General features: G+C 51.1%; 1 protein-coding gene across 1 annotated transcript in view; it reads left to right on the forward strand.

Moving 5' to 3' along the window:
• The window catches only part of LOC117974248 (mucin-20), a 44,931-nt gene that overhangs the window by 22,673 nt on the left and 5,091 nt on the right, over positions 1-17,167 (forward strand). The window contains exon 8 of the mRNA XM_063602640.1: positions 1,140-15,549. Coding sequence (XP_063458710.1) covers positions 14,205-15,549 — 1,345 coding nt within the window. The 5' untranslated portion in view covers positions 1,140-14,204. The remainder of the gene's footprint in view (positions 1-1,139; positions 15,550-17,167) is intronic.

Consider the following 17,167-nt stretch of genomic DNA (forward strand, 5'->3'; position numbering starts at 1 on the left):
GATCAGGTATGGAGGGACCTGGCTCCTGGTGAGTGAGTTAATTGAGACCCGGTATGGAGGGACCTGGATCCTGGTGAGTGAGTTAATTGAGATCAGGTATGGAGGGACCTGGCTCCTGGTAAGTGAGTTAACTGATATCCATTATGGAGGGACCTGGCTCCTGGTGAGTGAGTGAATTGAGATCAGGTATAGAGGGACCTGGCTCCTGGTGAGTGAGTTAATTGAGATCAGGTATGGAGGGACCTGGCTCCTGGTGAGTGAGTTAATTGAGACCTGGTGTAGAGGGACCTGGCTCCTGGTGAGTGAGTTAATTGAGATTAGGTATGGAGGGACCTGGCTCCTGGTGAGTGAGTTAATTGAGACCCGGTATGGAGGGACCTGGCTCCTGGTGAGTGAGTTAATTGAGATCAGGTATGGAGGGACCTGGCTCCTGGTAAGTGAGTTAACTGATATCCATTATGGAGGGACCTGGCTCCTGGTGAGTGAGTGAATTGAGATCAGGTATAGAGGGACCTGGCTCCTGGTGAGTGAGTTAATTGAGATCAGGTATGGAGGGACCTGGCTCCTGGTGAGTGAGTTAATTGAGACCTGGTGTAGAGGGACCTGGCTCCTGGTGAGTGAGTTAATTGAGATCAGGTATGGAGGGACCTGGCTCCTGGTGAGTGAGTTAATTGAGATGAGGTATGGAGGGACCTGGCTGCTGGTGAGTGAGTGAATTGAGATCAGGTATGGGGGGACCTGGCTCCTGGTGAGTGAGTTAATTGAGATCAGGTATGGAGGGACCTGTCTCCTGGTGAGTGAGTTAATTGAGATCAGGTGTGGAGGGACCCGGCTCCTGGTGAGTGAGTTAATTGAGATCAGGTGTGGAGGGACCCGGCTCCTGGTGAGTGAGTTAATTGAGATCAGGTGTGGAGGGACCCGGCTCCTGGTGAGTGAGTTAATTGAGATCAGGTGTGGAGGGACCCGGCTCTTGGTGAGTGAGTTAATTGAGATCAGGTGTGGAGGGACCTGGCTCCTGGCGAGTGAGTTAATTGAGATCAGATATGGAGGGACCTGGCTCCTGGTGAGTCACCCGGAGGCAGCTGCTATCTGGGAACACAGGCCAGGTGGGAACAGACCTTTACTTCCTGCTTACTTAGGTTCAGCGAGTTCTCCAAACCAGCCTCCCAGGAATGCCGGTCTCCATGGCTGTGAGGGGAATCAAGAAGAGAGCCTGACTCCTCTCCTGAGGCCCCTTCCCCACCCTGAGCCAGCAGGATCCACGGAGCAGAGGTCATCTGTCCCCAGCTTGGCCCGCTGAGGCCAGCATGGCTGGGCCCATGATGCTTGTCTCTCAGCTCCCATCCTGTGTACTTCCACATTGGTTTAACCAGAGCAAAACTGAAATCTACAATTGTCATAAACACATTTAAATGTGCCTAGAATCAGCCTTACAGGTTGTGAAACATGCATTTGGCTCATGGTGTTATTCACTGTTTTGTGGTGGTTACAGTGACTGTAGCAAACATTTATTGAAAGTAGAAAATAAGAACCCAGCACCCCTTTAGCTAAGTAATGTGCCCTCTGTCCTCAATATTCCTTCCTGGGCTCCACGTTACTGCCCTTCAGTCTGGAAATATTCTGGTCTGAGCCCCGTAGTCCAGGCCTCATGTTCAGGCTTTCTGTCCCCAGTGATGAGAAGAGAGGCGGCAGACCTTTCTCTGGTGAGCTCAGATGGGCCTCCCGGAGTCTCCTGGGGTGCACAGGATTTCAAAGATCCAGGAGGGGCTGCCAGGGGCTGTGGGGTCTGATGAACCTCTCACCTTCCCTCCCACACCTGCCCTTTTCCTGTTTCTGTGGATGCTTTCCCTGTCCTTGGCTTCCTGTACTCCAGACCTCAGGGTCATCTTTTGCTTCTCTCTGCAAGGTGCCAAGTCTCTCTAGTTTTTTGTTTGTTTGCTTTGTAATTGAGACGGAGTCTCACTCTATTGCCCAGGCTGGAGTGCAGTGGTGTGATCTCAGCTCACTGCAACTTCCGACTCCCTGGTTCAAGCAAATTCTCCTGCCTCAGCCTCTGGAGTAGCTGGGATTACAGGCGCCCGCCACCATGCCTGGCTTTTTTTTTTTTTTTTTTTTTTTTAAGTAGAGATAGGGTTTCACCATGTTGGCCAGGCTGGTCTCGATCTCCTGACCTCATGATCCACCCGCCTTGGCCTCCCAAAGTGCTGGGATTACAGGAGTGAGCCACTGTGCCTGGCCGTCTCTCTAGTTTTACTTTGCAATGTTGTTCATATCCATCCCCTTTCTAGTGCCACTGCTGAAGTCCTAAGTCACTGCCTCCTAACTGGTCCTCCTACCCTAACTCCTCCCTGACTGGCCTCCTGCCCTAACTCCTCTCTGACCAGTCCTCCTGCCCTGACTTCTCCCTGACCGATTTTCCTGCCCTAACTCCTCCCTGACCAGTCCCCCTGCCCTAACTCCTCCCTGACCGGTCCTTCAGCCCTAACTCCTCCCTGACCCGTCCTCCTGCCCTAACTCCTCCCTGACCCATCCTCCTGCCCTAACTCCTCCCTGACCCATCCTCCTGCCCTAACTCCTCCCTGACCCGTCCTCCTGCCCTAACTCCTCCCTGACTGGTCCTCCTGCCCAAGTCTCCTCCCTGACCTGTCCTCCTGCCCTAACTCCTCCCTGACCAGTCCCCCTGCTCTAACTCCTCCCTGACCGATTCTCCTGCCCTAACTCCTCCCTGACCAATCCTTCAGCCCTAACTCCTCCCTGACCCGTCCTCCTGCCCTAAGTCTCCTCCCTGACCTGTCCTCCAGCCCTAACTCCTCCCTGACTGGTCCTCCTGCCCTAAGTCTCCTCCCTGACCTGTCCTCCAGCCCTAACTCCTCCCTGACTGGTCCTCCTGCCCAAGTCTCCTCCCTGACCTGTCCTCCTGCCCTGAGTCTCCTCCCTGACCTGTCCTCCTGCCCTGAGTCTCCTCCCTGACCGGTCCTCCTGCCCTAAGTCTCCTCCCTGACCTGTCCTCCTGCCCTAACTCCTCCCTGACTGGTCCTCCTGCCCTAAGTCTCCTCCCTGACCTGTCCTCCTGCCCTAACTCCTCCCTGACCGGTCCTCCTGCCCTAACTCCTCCCTGACTGGTCCTCCTGCCCAAGTCTCCTCCCTGACCTGTCCTCCTGCCCTGAGTCTCCTCCCTGACCGGTCCTCCTACCCTAACTCCTCCCTGACTGGCCTCCTGCCCTAACTCCTCTCTGACCAGTCCTCCTGCCCTGACTTCTCCCTGACCGATTTTCCTGCCCTAACTCCTCCCTGACCAGTCCCCCTGCTCTAACTCCTCCCTGACCGATCCTCCAGCCCTAACTCCTCCCTGACCGATTCTCCTGCCCTAACTCCTCCCTGACTGGTCCTCCTGCCCTAAGTCTCCTCCCTGACCTGTCCTCCTGCCCTAACTCCTCCCTGACCAATCCCCCTGCCCTAACTCCTCCCTGACCTGTCCTCCTGCCCTAACTCCTCCCTGACCAATCCCCGTGCCCTAACTCCTCCCTGACCTGTCCTCCTGCCCTAACTCCTCCCTGACCGGTCCCCCTGCCCTAACTCCTCCCTGACCAGTCCTCTAGCCCTAACTCCTCCCTGACTGGTCCTCCTGCCCTAAGTCTCCTCCCTGACCTGTCCTCCTGCCCTGAGTCTCCTCCCTGACCTGTCCTCCTGCCCTGAGTCTCCTCCCTGACCGGTCCTCCTGCCCTAAGTCTCCTCCCTGACCGGTCCTCCTGCCCTAACTCCTCCCTGACTGGCCTCCATCCTAGCAGAGCTTGAGTATTGCTGGTTCCCTGCTCAAACCCACCACTGGTTGCTGGTTCCCTGCTCAAACCCACCACTGGCACTGGCTTCCCATCACCTACAGAATAAAGGCTAAATATCTACGCTTGGCATAGAAAGTCATAAACAGGCCCCAGAGCACGTTTTTGGTGTTATCTTCTGCTAATGCCCTGCCCTCACTCCTATGCTGCAGCTGAATGGAACGAGCCATTATCCCCTCGGGAACGCTGGCTTCTCAGTAAACGATTATAGCCCAGAAGCCCTGTCATCACAGAACCTAGCTATTGGCTAATGGGTCAGCTTTAGCTTCATTTCTCTGAATAACTTATTTCAAAACATAATCCCAAGGAACAAGGTTAGGAAAAGGGGAGGGTGACAGGGACAGAGGGAGAGCCTGTGCAAAGACATGTTATCCAGTCGGCCCCTGCTGTGGCTGGCTGGTTGCACGATCCTGTAAGATCTTCTAAGAAGCTTTATGAGATGTAGTGAGAACCACCTGTCCTGGGGATGAGTCTGTCTGTCGGCTCCCATTCCTCATGGGTTATGAGTTGCTCCACAGGATTCTGGATGTATACAGATGTTCTTCATCTTAGGAAGGGTTTACGTCCCAATAAACACGTGGTAAGTCAAAATTACTGTAAGTCAGAAACACATTTAATACCCTGATAAGCCCATCGTAAAGTCAAACAATTTTAAATCCAATCATTGTAAGCCGGGACCATCTGTATACCCAAGACATATACAAGGATGTTCATAGCAGCTTTATCCAAAATAGTGAAAAACAAAACAATCCAAATGCACAGCAATTGGAAAACAGACAAATAAATTGTGGTATATTTATACAGTGGAATACTATGCGACAACAAAAAAGGATGAAGCATAATACTACACACAGCGTGAGTGAGTCTCACAGACACAGTGTTAACAGAGAGAATCCAGACACAAAAGAGCCTATCTATGCATGATTCCATTTATATGAAGTTCAAAGACATGCAGAGCTAATCTATGGTGATAGAGATAAGAATGGTGGTTACACTGAAATGGGAGGATCGCTCAAACCCGGGAGGCGGAGGCTGCAGTGAACCATGATGGAGCTGCACTCCAGCTTTGGAGACAGAGCAAGACCCTGTCTCTAAAAAAAAAAAAAAAGATTGTTCCATTCTGTGGTGGCAAGTGGGGGCTTGACTGGAAGGGAACACAAGGGCACCTGCTGAGGTGCTGAGCACATTCTGTATCTTGACCTGAGTGTCGGATACATCCTGGGGATACATACGTACATAAAAATTCATCAGGGTATGAGCTACTTAAGCTGGGCGTAGTTTACAGTATGTAGGTTACACCATAAAAAAGAAGCGAATGAACCAAAGAATACTGGGCTCCCTGGCGTTTCCTCTTCTGCAACCCAAGGAAATAAGCCTCGGTGTGGAGAGGGCCTGTCCTCAGGGCCTGGCAAATGTAGGCGATTCTTACCACGTCTCCTTCGGTAAGCCCACCTGGCAAGTTCTCATCCACATAATCTGTGCATGCTTAACATTTGAAACCAGTGGGGACCCATTTGGACCCCAAGAGTTGGTATTAGAGATCATTTTAAAGTGAAAACTGGCTAGGCACGATGACTTACACCTGTAATCCCAGCACTTTGGGAGGCTGAGGTGGGCGGATCACATGAGGTCAGGAGTTCAAGACCAACTTGGCCAACATGGTGAAACCCTGTTGACTCAGGATGACTCAGATTAGAGCAGGTGACTGGGGGTGACTCAGGATGGAGCAGGTGATAGAGGCTAGGAGGGGGTTGTTTACTGAAACTAGGGGCAAGGAGATGAAGAAAACGAGGAAGTTAAACTTTAAAATGAAGAGCTGAACATACTGATACATTGAATCTTTGGAGAGGAAGAAAACGAGGAAGTTAAACTTTAAAATGAAGAGCTGAACATACTGATACATTGACTCTTTGGAGAGGATCTCAGAACCATTGTACTTAACAATTTACAGGCTAAAACCTTTGAAGAGGAATTTATTATATCCTACAAACCTGGGAGGCAGAGGTTGCAGTGAGCCAAGATTGGGCCATCGCACTGCAGCCTGGGCAATAAGAATGAAACTCTGTCTCAAAAAAACAAAAGTTGGCTAGGGCTGGGCGTGGTGGCTCACACCTGTAATCCCAGCACTTTGGGAGGCTAAAGCAGGTGGATCACCTGAGGTCAGAAGTACGAGACCATCCTGGCTAATATGGTGAAACCCCATCTCTACTAAAAATATGAAAAAAGAAAAAAAAATTAGCCAAGCACGGTGGTGCACGCCTGTTATCCCAGCTGCTTAGGAAGCTGAGGCAGGAGAATCGCCTGATCCCAGAGGCAGAGGTTGCAGTGAACTGGGATTGCGCCACTGCACTCCAGCCTAGGCGACAGAGCAAGATTCTGTCTCAAAAATAAATACATAAATAAAGTTTTAGAACAGGAATGAAAGGAAGTAAAGTACACTTGGAAGAGCCGTGTTGGCAACTGGAGAGATCCGAGTGCCTCATCTGACCCTTGACTTGGGATTAATACATTGGCATGAGATGTGAGCAGTGACTCGAAGTTGCTCAGAAAAAAATCTTCCCCCACTATTGAGTACTGCAGCTGGCACCTGCCCTCCCCACGCACTGCAGCTGGCACCTGCCCTCCCCACGCACTGCAGCTGGCACCTACCCTCCCCACGCACTGCAACTGGCACCTGCCCTCCCCACACCAGTATTTGGTACTGCAGCTGGCACCTGCCCTCCCCTCTGCTATTTAGTACTGCAGCTGGCACCTGCCCTCCCCACACCAGTATTTGGTACTGCAGCTGGCACCTGCCCTCCCCTCTGCTATTTAGTACTGCAGCTGGCACCTGCCCTCCCCACACCAGTATTTAGTACTGCAGCTGGCACCTGCCCTCCCCCCTGCTATTTAGTACTGCAACTGGCACCCTGCCCTCCCCACGTCAGTGTTCAGGATTCTTTCTCTCTGTTTTTCTTTTTTTTCCATAGTTTTCACCTTTCTATAATTCACTTATTTATTATGTTTATTGTTTTGTGAAAGGAAAATAAATCTTGGGCCCCCAAAATCACTAAGCTAAAGGGGAAAGTCAAGCTGGGAACGGCTTAGGGCCAACCTGCCCCCCATTCTATTCAAAATCACCCCCTGCTCACTGAGATAGATGCATATCTGATTGCCTTCTTTGGAAAGGCCCATCAGAAACTCAAAAGAATGCTACCTTTGTCTCTCACCCACCTGTGACCTGGAAGCTTTCTCCTGGCTGCGAGTTGTCCCACGTTTGCTTGGCGTTGCCCGGCCTTTTCCAGACTGAACCAATGTTCATCTTACATATGTTGATTGATGTCTCATGTCTCCCTAAAACGTATGACCACCTTGGCACATGTCAGGACATCCTGAGGCTGTGTCACGGGTGTGCATCTTCAACCTTGGAACAATAAACTTTCTAAATTAACTGAGACCTGTCTCAGATTTGGGGGGTTCACATTTTGGTAACCATGGAGGGATTCTGAGTTGAGGTGCCCCTGACCTTTGACAGATCTATTGGTGCTTGGTAGCAGCATGAGCTAACCTTATGGCTCAAACCAACAGGACAATTTGCTGAGGTCTGGGAGCACCCCCTCCAGAGAGTCCCTGATCTCTCAAAACTTGGTCGTGATCTAAAGTTTATTTGATGTACAACTCCCCCTCCCCTTCTTTTGGAGTTTTATTTGCTTCCAAGAAGGAAGGCAAGATTTCCTGGGTCCGTGATGATGGAAGGCTGACAACTCTTTTATGGAGTTTGAGCTTGCTCCCAGCAGGGAAGACAAGTTCGAGTTTTTTTCCTGCTTCAAGGATGGTAGAGAGCAGTCCTCAGCCTGAGACCCATCCCTAGGTAAGTAGCTGAACTGAGGTTTTGTCTTGGCTGAAGATTAACAACCAGCTGGTCTGAATTTCTTCTTCCCATTAGAGCAGTCTGTGGTCATATCATTTGACTTTTGTTGTTGTTGTTGTTTCTGGTCTTTCTCTCATCAGATTTGACCAACTCTACCTGACTTGGTCAAATCCAAGTGAGAATTCCAAATTATGGGTAACAAAGCCTCTCTAATTTGGCTAAAATTCCTTGCAGCTGCAAAAGAGGAAAAAACTAAACGAAAAAAACCAACAAATCATGTGCTTGGTTTCTGTGTTTGCTTTCTGTCTTAAAAAACAAACAAACAAAAAACAACAAATGCTCTTTCACTTACTTTTCTTCCTCCCTATACCTCCTCCTGCCTTTGCCATCTGCGGTACCAAAAAAATCTAGAGAAGGCTTCCAATGACTCGAGCCCCTTTAAAGAATCCGGAACAAAGGGGCCACTCACCCCTTCCAGGGTGCTCTTTTTTCTTTGTGGAGTTTCAAGAGTGATGGGCGGATTCTTATTAGGTCTAAAGCTCTGTCTTCCTGTATGGCATAACGTGACCTCTTTGGCTTTGGAGGAACCAGAGATGACCCTGCACTGTGAGAGGATTTGACCTTGGCGTGTGTAATGGCAGACGAGAACTACAAAGAAGGGGTGGCTGAGCACAGTTTACAGGGAATGGTCTTGGCTGTTTTTTTTTTTTTTTTTTTCTCTTCTAGGAAGCTGTGATTTAAGGATCCTAATTCTAGTTCAGAGATGCATCCTAAAGGGTCTTCTCTATTGCTTTTTCTCCCAAAATGAATCTCAGTTTGGGTTGTCTATGTATTTGCATGAGGAACTGAACTGTTGTTGTCATAGGTAAATGAGAGATTGAGTTTTCTCAGCTCCAAAGAGAAAGGGCGTTTGCTCCTCCCAGCCGAGTACTCCATAGGGTTCATGGTGCCTCTACTTGCCAGAGTTTATGTAAAGTGGAAGTAATATGGTCTTTCTGCATGTTTACATTAAAAAAAAAAGAGCCCTGAGGTTGACCTGCAAACTATAGAGTTCCTGAGTCCTCTTTTTTCTCTAGTTTCTTCTCTGCCTGCTTTAAATTTGCTGTTATTTTTCTGTTAACATAAAAAACACTGTTTGGACCTGACAGTTTTTCTGTTTGAAAACTGGTGAATTTGTATTTATTTCATGGCTATATTTCTTTTTTTCTTTTCTTTCTCTCTTTTTTTTTTTGTTTTGAGGCAGAGTTTCACTCTTGTTGCCCAGGATGGAGTGCAACGGCGTGATCTTGGGTCACCACAGTCTCCGCTTCCCTGGTTCAAGTGATTCTCTTGCCTCAGCCTCCCGAGTAGCTGGGATTACAGGCATGCACCACCATGCCTGGCTAATTTTTTGTATTTTTAGTAGAGATGGGGTTTCTCCATGTTGGTCAGGCTGGTCTCCAACTCCTGACCTCAGGTGATCTGCCCGCCTCAGCCTCCCAAGGTGCTGGGATTACAGGCGTGAGTCACCGCGCCCAGCTTTCATGGCTAAATTTCTGAAGTAAAAGCTATAGGATCTTTGCGTGTGTGCATATATTTAAAAGGCCTTTATAATTTCTATAATTTTATGTTTAATTGGCAATTAAATCTGTTTTAATTCCCCTCCAGCACACCAGACTTTTTCTCTCCATACGTTATGATGTAAATTTTGCTATTCGATTTTCACCTCAGTTTCCTTAAAATGCAAATTCAAGGCTATTTAGCTGACAACCGCTTAGAGTAGTAAAACAGGTTATCAAGAATTCGAAGGTGTGGCTGGGCACGGTGGCTCGCGTCTGTAATCCTAGCATTTGGGAGGCTGAGCCGCAAAGATCTCTTGAGGTCAGGAGTTCAAAACCATCTTGGCCAACATGTTGAAACCCCGTCTCTACTAAAAATACAAAAAAAATTAGTCAGGTGTGGTGGCAGGTGCCTGTAATCCCAGCTACTCAGGAAGCTGAGGCAGGAGAATCACTTGAAGCCAGGAGGCAGAGGTTGCAGTGAGTCAAGATCAAGCCATTGCACTCCAGCCTGGGCAACAGAGTGAGACTCTGTCTCAAAAAAAAAAAAAAAAAAAAAAGAAAGTAAAAAAGAATTTGAAGGTGTAAGAAAAAAGCTCTTTATGAATCTATAAGATGAACTTCTCTCAGCATACCTAATACATCTATGTATTTATGTGTTGTTTTGTACACAATGTTTTGCTACTGAAAATATATAAAAGAGCTCTAATTAATTGGCTTAAGAAAATAAAAGCATTTGGCTGGGTGCAGTGGCTCACGCCTGTACTCCCAGCACTTTGGGAGGCTGAGGTGGGTAGATCACCTGAGGTCAGGAGTTCGAGACTAGCCTGGCCAACATGGTGAAACCCCATCTCTACTAAAAATACAAAAATTAGCTGGGCGTGGTGGTGCGCGCCTGTAATCCCAGCTACTCCAGAGGCTGAGGCAGGAGAATTGTTTGATCCCGGGAGGAAGAGGTTTCACTGAGCTGAGATCTCATTACTGTACACTCCAGCCTGGGTGACAGAGCAAGACTCCATCTCAAAAAAAAAAAAAGCTAGTGATTCCATATCTTCAAATCAAATTTCAGTGGAGTGTTTACCAGGCAAGGAAGGCAGGGGGGTCAGCTTGCTGACAGCCTCAACCTGCCAGCCCTCAGCCTGCACATTTGTGATCACCCGGTCACACACCTGGGCAGGAGGCTGCCCCTCCTCCCTGGTTTGAGGAAGCAGGAAAAGGTACCTGCGAGAGACAGCCAGCAGTTCTGTGGAGCGGCGGTGGCCGGCTAGGATGGGCTCTCTCTGGGGTCTGGCTCTGCCCCTTTTCTTCTTCTGCTGGGAGGTTGGGGTCTCTGGGAGCTCTGCAGGTAAGGAGGCCAGAGGGGCCTGGTGGGCCTCTCCCCTAGGGGGGCTCTGGGAGTGAATTTCAGTATGAGCCACCCTTCATGGGCAAGGGCAGGCTCTCTCGGGTTGATTATAATGAACCACAGTGCTACCTGTGAAGTGCTATTATTGTTGATAAAGAGTGTGCAAATGACGGTGTGAGTGAGTGTAAGCGTGCATGGCACTGCAGTACACACTAATCAACCATGACGGTGTGAGTGAGTGTAAGCGTGCCTGGCGCTGCAGTACACACTAATCAACCATGACGCTGCCATCGTAAGGGGTGGCTGAGAGTTTGTCTTTATGAACGTGGGACAGTAAGTGGAGCATGGAGCGGGGGTGCAGGGAGGTGCCAGCTGGTGATCATTGTGCAGAAAGCTGAAGAATGTGGCTTAACAAGATTCTGACTCCTCCCAGTTTATTACCTAGCATGGATTTCCTTCAAAATACAGATTTCGTGTGAAAAGTCCAACTGCCACAAACTGCTTGGGAAGGGTGGATGCTGACAGGCAGGGCTTTTGTGAAAGACGGGAATGAACCCTGACCTGTCGCTAATAGGAGTTGTGCCAAACTCATCACATACATTAAAAAATAGAAAATGATTTATTTATTTTTTTTTTTAGAGCAGTTCTATGCTCGCTCTAAACCTCGAGTGGAGAGGCCGGGCGCGGTGGCTCACACCTGTAATCCCAGCATTTTGGGAGGCCGAGGTGGGCGGATCACCTGAGGTCAGGAGTTCGAGACCAGCCTGACCAACATGGAGAAACCCTGTCTCTACTAAAAATATAAAATTAGCCGGGGGTGGTAGCAGGTGCCTGTAATCCCACCTACTCGGGAGGCTGAGGCAGGAGAATTGCTTGAACCTGGGAGGTGGAGTTTGCAGTGAGCTGAGATCGCACCATTGCACTCTGGCCTGGGCAACAAGAGTGAAACTATGTTTCAAAAAAAAAGCTGCAGTGGAGAGTCTGGAGTTCCCATCCCCACCACTCACAGCCTCCCCCATCATCAGCATCCCCCACCAGAGTGGCACATTTGTTAGGACTGAGGAACCTACGTTGACCCATCATTATCATACATTGTATTTTTAATTCTCACAACGGCCCTGCAAGATCGGCCCTGTTCTTACCACCCACCACCTCCACTGCTTTAAGGGTGAGGCCACTGTGCTTCTGGGCATCTAGTAACAACTCCTCGGAGCCAGGATCTGACTCCCCACAGGCCTGAGCACTGCACCCCGTGGCCTCCTGCCCGTGCTCACCATGGCCTGGTCTGCGCTGCACGTGTCCCGTTAGCTCCACCTTACAGGTGCGGAAATGCAGGCTTGGAGCTGAGAGACTTGGCCAGGGTCACAGGGCAGAGAGCAGATTCTCCAACTCAGGGTCCCAAGTCCACACGCTTTCCTCTCCACCAGATTTGAAGATTGTACCAGGAGAGCCGCAGTGTTCCAGAGCTACCGAGGGGCTGGGCCGGGATTTGCTGTATTCGAGAAGACCCCCCTGGACCCGAGAGGCTGTGGGCTTGGGGAGCATGAGGAGGTTTCACAGCAGAAAGGACACCCCGGGGCTCCTGGATCGGAAAATGTGCCAGGGGAAGTCGGGCTCCAAGGGCACCACTCTGGGCTTCCAGCTGTGTAGGCTGGACCAAGAAGGCTCAGAGAAATGATCTCAGGCTTGAAGTGGGGAGAAGAAACTGTATTATGAAGGCAGACGAACAGTTCCTGCAAAAGTGAGATTTGTGTGTGCAGCTGGGCCGCACCGGACCAGGGATGAGAGTGGGTGCCCGGGACTCGCCTACACTGCCTTGGGGTGCAGCCCGCACTCCTCACTATAGTCAGATCGACTATGCGTGCTTTCCAGGGGCCCGGGAGAGGACTCCATGGGGAGGGATGCTTACCTTGTGGGCTTTGGAATATAAGCCCTTTCACCTTCTCCGCTGGTCCTCACCACGTTGGCAAGGCAGGTATTGTGACCCTGTTTTCTGAGGTGAGGACATGGAGGCTGGGAGGGGTCTAGAGACTGGCCTGGCTAGTAGGAGGCCGAGTCAGGATTTGAACCAGCAGATCATCTGACCCCAGAGCCGGTCGTGGGCGGCACAGCGGGAGCTGCAACCGAGGCTCTTGACTCCTGCCTCGTCATTCCCTGAGGTCCACAGGACAACCAGCTGGGGACCTGGGGCCCCATCCTGACATCCTGGGGAGAGGTGCTAGGCCTCTTTTGGGTCTATGGGCTACTTTTGGGCCAGTGGAGCTGGGTAAAGACCATCTCAAACCGTGTGCCAGGGGAGGTCAGACTCCAAGAGCGCCACCTTTGGGCTTCCAGCTGTGTGGGCTGGACCAAGAAGGCTCAGAGAATTAGGGGGTTCGTATTTGATCCTTTTCCTTCCAAGACTGGGATTACCAGATAAAACACAGGGCATCCAGTTACATTTGAATTTCAGGTAACAATTTTTTTTAAGTGTAAGTATGTAGCCAATATTGCATGAGAAATACTCATGCTAAAAAGTTATTCGTCGTTTATCTGAAATGCAAGTTCAAATTTAACCGAGTACCCTGTATTTTTATTTGCTAAATCTAGAAACCCTCTCCAAGAGGCTCCTTGGCCCACTCACAGGGAGAGCCCGATCTCCCTCTGGACAGGGGAGGCCCCCTTTCTCAGGCCAGAAAAGATCTTGTAGTAAACTACTCAAGAGGCTGAGGCAGAAGGATCGCTTGAGCCCAGGAATTCAAGACCTGCCTGGGCAACAGAGCAAGACCCTGTCTCTGGGGAAAATATCCTACCGTAGCCTCCCTCGGGGACTCCCATTCCTCCCACCTCAGGGCCAGTCAAGGGAACAGGCCTCTGCTCTAGGCAGAAGTGCCGGCAGCCGCTCTCTGAAAAGCTAGGTTTTGCCTCAGCTGGCACCCGGTGTCCTGTGGAAAATGCCTGGCCACGGTTTCCATGGTTCCCAGACTCCAACCCTGCAGTTCTCAGCCCTCATTCAGGAGGGGCCTCGGCAGGGTGGGGGGTGCCCTCTTTCCCTTGCCGGAGCCCCAAGGACTCTGCCGGCTCCCTCGCTTTGGCAGCAGCACTGCCCACCCTGTCTCTGGAGGTTCCCCCCCCTCAATCCACCCAGCTACCCCGAAAGGCAAAATCATAGGCCTTTCTCATCTTTTAAGGGTTTTTACTTCCATGGGGAAGTATGTGTTGGATGAGAAAAGGATCTGGGGAAGGGGACAGAGGTTCAGAAAGCTCTGCGAGTCCTGGACGCTGGTCTGCCTTCTTGGCTCACCCTGGAAGGTGGACGCTGGCCCCACACATCCCCTCTTAAAGACGCAGGCCGATAGCCAGCAGATCCTGGGGCTTGCTGGCCCCAAGTGAGTTGTCAGGGCTTCAGAGGACGCCAGCCATGGCAACCCCAGCTCCATGGCTGCCACACAGGCCTGGGCTTCCCAGAACTGCCTCCTTCTTGTTCGCTTATGTAGATGAAAAGTGAGGTAACGGCACTCCCCCGCCCCACCCTCCTCCCAGAAGTGCCCAGGGTGTAAACGCAATCGCTTGTGTGAAGTCCACTGGAACCCAGGCTCACCAAGTCAGTCTTAACCAACACAGGCCCCAGCACCCGCAGAGCAGACACTGCGATGACAACGGACGACACAGAAGTGCCCGCTATGACTCCAGCACCGGGCCACGCCGCTCTGGAAACTCAAACGCTGAGCGCTGAGATCTCTTCTAGGGCCTCAACCCCAGTCGGCCCCATTCCAGAAGCAGAGACCAGGGGAGCCAAGAGAATTTCCCCTGCAAGAGAGACCAGGAGTTTCACAAAAACATCTCCCAACTTCGTGGTGCTGATCACCACCTCTGTGGAGACATCAGCCGCCAGTGGCAGCCCCGAGGGAGCTGGAATGACCACAGTTCAGACCATCACAGGCAGTGATCCCGAGGAAGCCATCTTTGACACCGTTTGCACCGATGACAGCTCTGAAGAGGCAAAGACACTCACAATGGACATATTGACATTGGCTCACACCTCCACAGAAGCTAAGGGCCTGTCCTCAGAGAGCAGCGCCTCTTCCGACGGCCCCCATCCAGTCATCACCCCCTCATGGGCCTCAGAGAGCGGCGCCTCTTCCGAAGGCCCCCATCCAGTCATCACCCCGTCACGGGCCTCAGAGAGCGGCGCCTCTTCTGACGGCCCCCATCCAGTCATCACCCCCTCATGGTCCCTGGGATCTGATGTCACTCTCCTCGCTGAAGCCCTGGTGACTGTCACCCACATTGAGGTTATCAATTGCAGCATCACAGAAATAGAAACAACGACTTCCAGCATCCCTGGGGCCTCAGACACAGATCTCATCCCCACGGAAGGGGTGAAGGCCTCGTCCACCTCCAATCCACCAGCTCTGCCTGACTCCACTGATGCAAAACCACACATCACTGAGGCCACAGCCTCTGCCAAGACCCTGTCCACAGCCGGCACCACAGAGTCAGCCTCACCTGATGCCACGGTTGGGACCCCACTCCCCACCAACAGCACCATAGAAAGAGAAGTGACAGCACCCAGGGCCACGACCCTCAGTGGAGCTCTGGCCACAGGGAATCCCCTGGAAGAAACCTCAGCCCTCTCTGTTGAGACACCAAGTTACGTGAAAGTCTCAGGAGCAGCTCCGGTCTCCATAGAGGCTGGGTCAGCAGTGGGCAAAACAACTTCCTTTGCTGGGAGCTCTGCTTCCTCCTACAGCCCCTCGGAAGCCGCCCTCAAGAACTTCACCCCTTCAGAGACACTGACCACGGACATCGCAACCAAGGGGCCCTTCCCCACCAGCAGGGACCCTCTTCCTTCTGTCCCTCCGACTACAACCAACAGCAGCCGAGGGACGAACAGCACCTTAGCCAAGACCACAACCTCAGCGAAGACCACGATGAAGCCCCCAACAGCCACGCCCATGACTGCCCGGACGAGGCCGACCACAGACGTGAGTGCAGGTAAGTGGCTCCTGCTGGTGATCTTCGGGGATTTGGGATGCGGAGTTTCCAGGACGTCTCCGCACTTGAGGAGTGGAGAGGAAGGAAGGATCTGGAGCCTACTCAGAGCCTGCTCCTGATGTTGCCTCTTCGTGATCTTCTAGTGGTTCTTGGCGAAATCAGGAAAAGGCAGATGGAGGGTTGTGTATGGAAAGGGGTGGGGATGGAAGTCCGGAGAAATGGTTTGCGGTCTCGGCTCTGCCTGTAACAACCCGAGTGACCTTGGGCAAGTCCTTGTCCCTCTCTGGGCCTCAGTTTCTCCACCTGTATTTGGAGAGGGTTGGAATGGGCACTGAAGTCCTGTCCAGCTCTGACCTTCTATGAAATTCACTGTTGAGCAGCTCTGGAAGCTTCTATTCCAGCCATAGCCACACAGAGGAGCAGCAGACATGCATCAGGCCCAAGCTGCTGCTCTCTGACGGGCTCGGACCCCATGAAAGTGGGGCCTGCTGGATGCATTTCCTGGGATTTACGCCATAGATAGTGACTTAAAATAAATTAATACAGGCCGGGAGCGGTGGCTTATGCCTGTAATCCCAGCACTTTGGGAGGCAGAGGTGGGCAGATCACCTGAGGTCAGGAGTTCGAGACCAGGCTGACCAACATGGTGAAACCCCATCTCTACCAAAAATATGAAAATTAGCTGGGCGCAGTGGTGGGTGCCTGTAATCCCAGCTACGTGGGAGACTGAGGCAGGAGAATCACTTGAACCCGGGAGGTGGAGGTTGCAGTGAGCTGAGACGGAGTGAAACTCCGTCTCAAAAAAAAAGGTAAGATAAAATAAACAAATACGGCAAAGGCTTGGGAGTTTAAAGCTACATCTCTGAGGCAACAGGGACTTCTCAGGGGAGAAGTTCATTGTCAGAGGCTGCTTGGTCAGTCCAGCTTCTGGTCAGCCTGTAGCCTCCACCTCCACTTCCTGTCACTCTGCCCTTGGGCCTCATCTCTGTGTATCCGCGGCTTGTTACCACCTTTCTGGGGGAGGTGGGAATACAAATATTAATCACAACCACTCAATACATAAAGATATTATTGAATATCTTTCGTATTATAGGCAGGGGTGATATAAACATGTTTCACACCCAGTAAGCACTGGCCCCAGCGGAACGTTCTCTCTGGTGCCAGGCAGTGTGCCACCAGCTTTACATATGTTATCTCCTCTATTTAACCTTCAAAACAGCCTTAGGAGGTGGGTAACACGACCCCATCTGACAGGGTTAAAGATGGTAGCTAAACTGCCCTGGAAAGTGAAGGGGTGGCCTGCCCCTCCACACCTGTGGGTATTTCTAGTCGGGTGGGATGAGAGACTGAGAAAAGAAATAAGGCACAGAGACAAAGTATAGAGAAACAACAGTGGGCCCAGGGGACCGGTGCTCAGCATACCAAGGACCTGCACCGGCACCGGTCTCTGAGTTTTCTCAGTTTTTATTGATTATTATTTTCATTATTTTAGCAAAAAGGAATGTAGTAGGAGAGCAGGGTGATAATAAGGAGAAGGTCAGCAAAAAACATGTGAGCAAAAGAATCTGTGTCATAATTAAGTTCAAGGGAAGATACTATGCCTGGATGTGCACGTAGG

The sequence above is a fragment of the Pan paniscus genome, chromosome 2 (assembly GCF_029289425.2).
Source record: "Pan paniscus chromosome 2, NHGRI_mPanPan1-v2.0_pri, whole genome shotgun sequence".
Taxonomy (NCBI): Eukaryota; Metazoa; Chordata; class Mammalia; order Primates; family Hominidae; genus Pan; species Pan paniscus.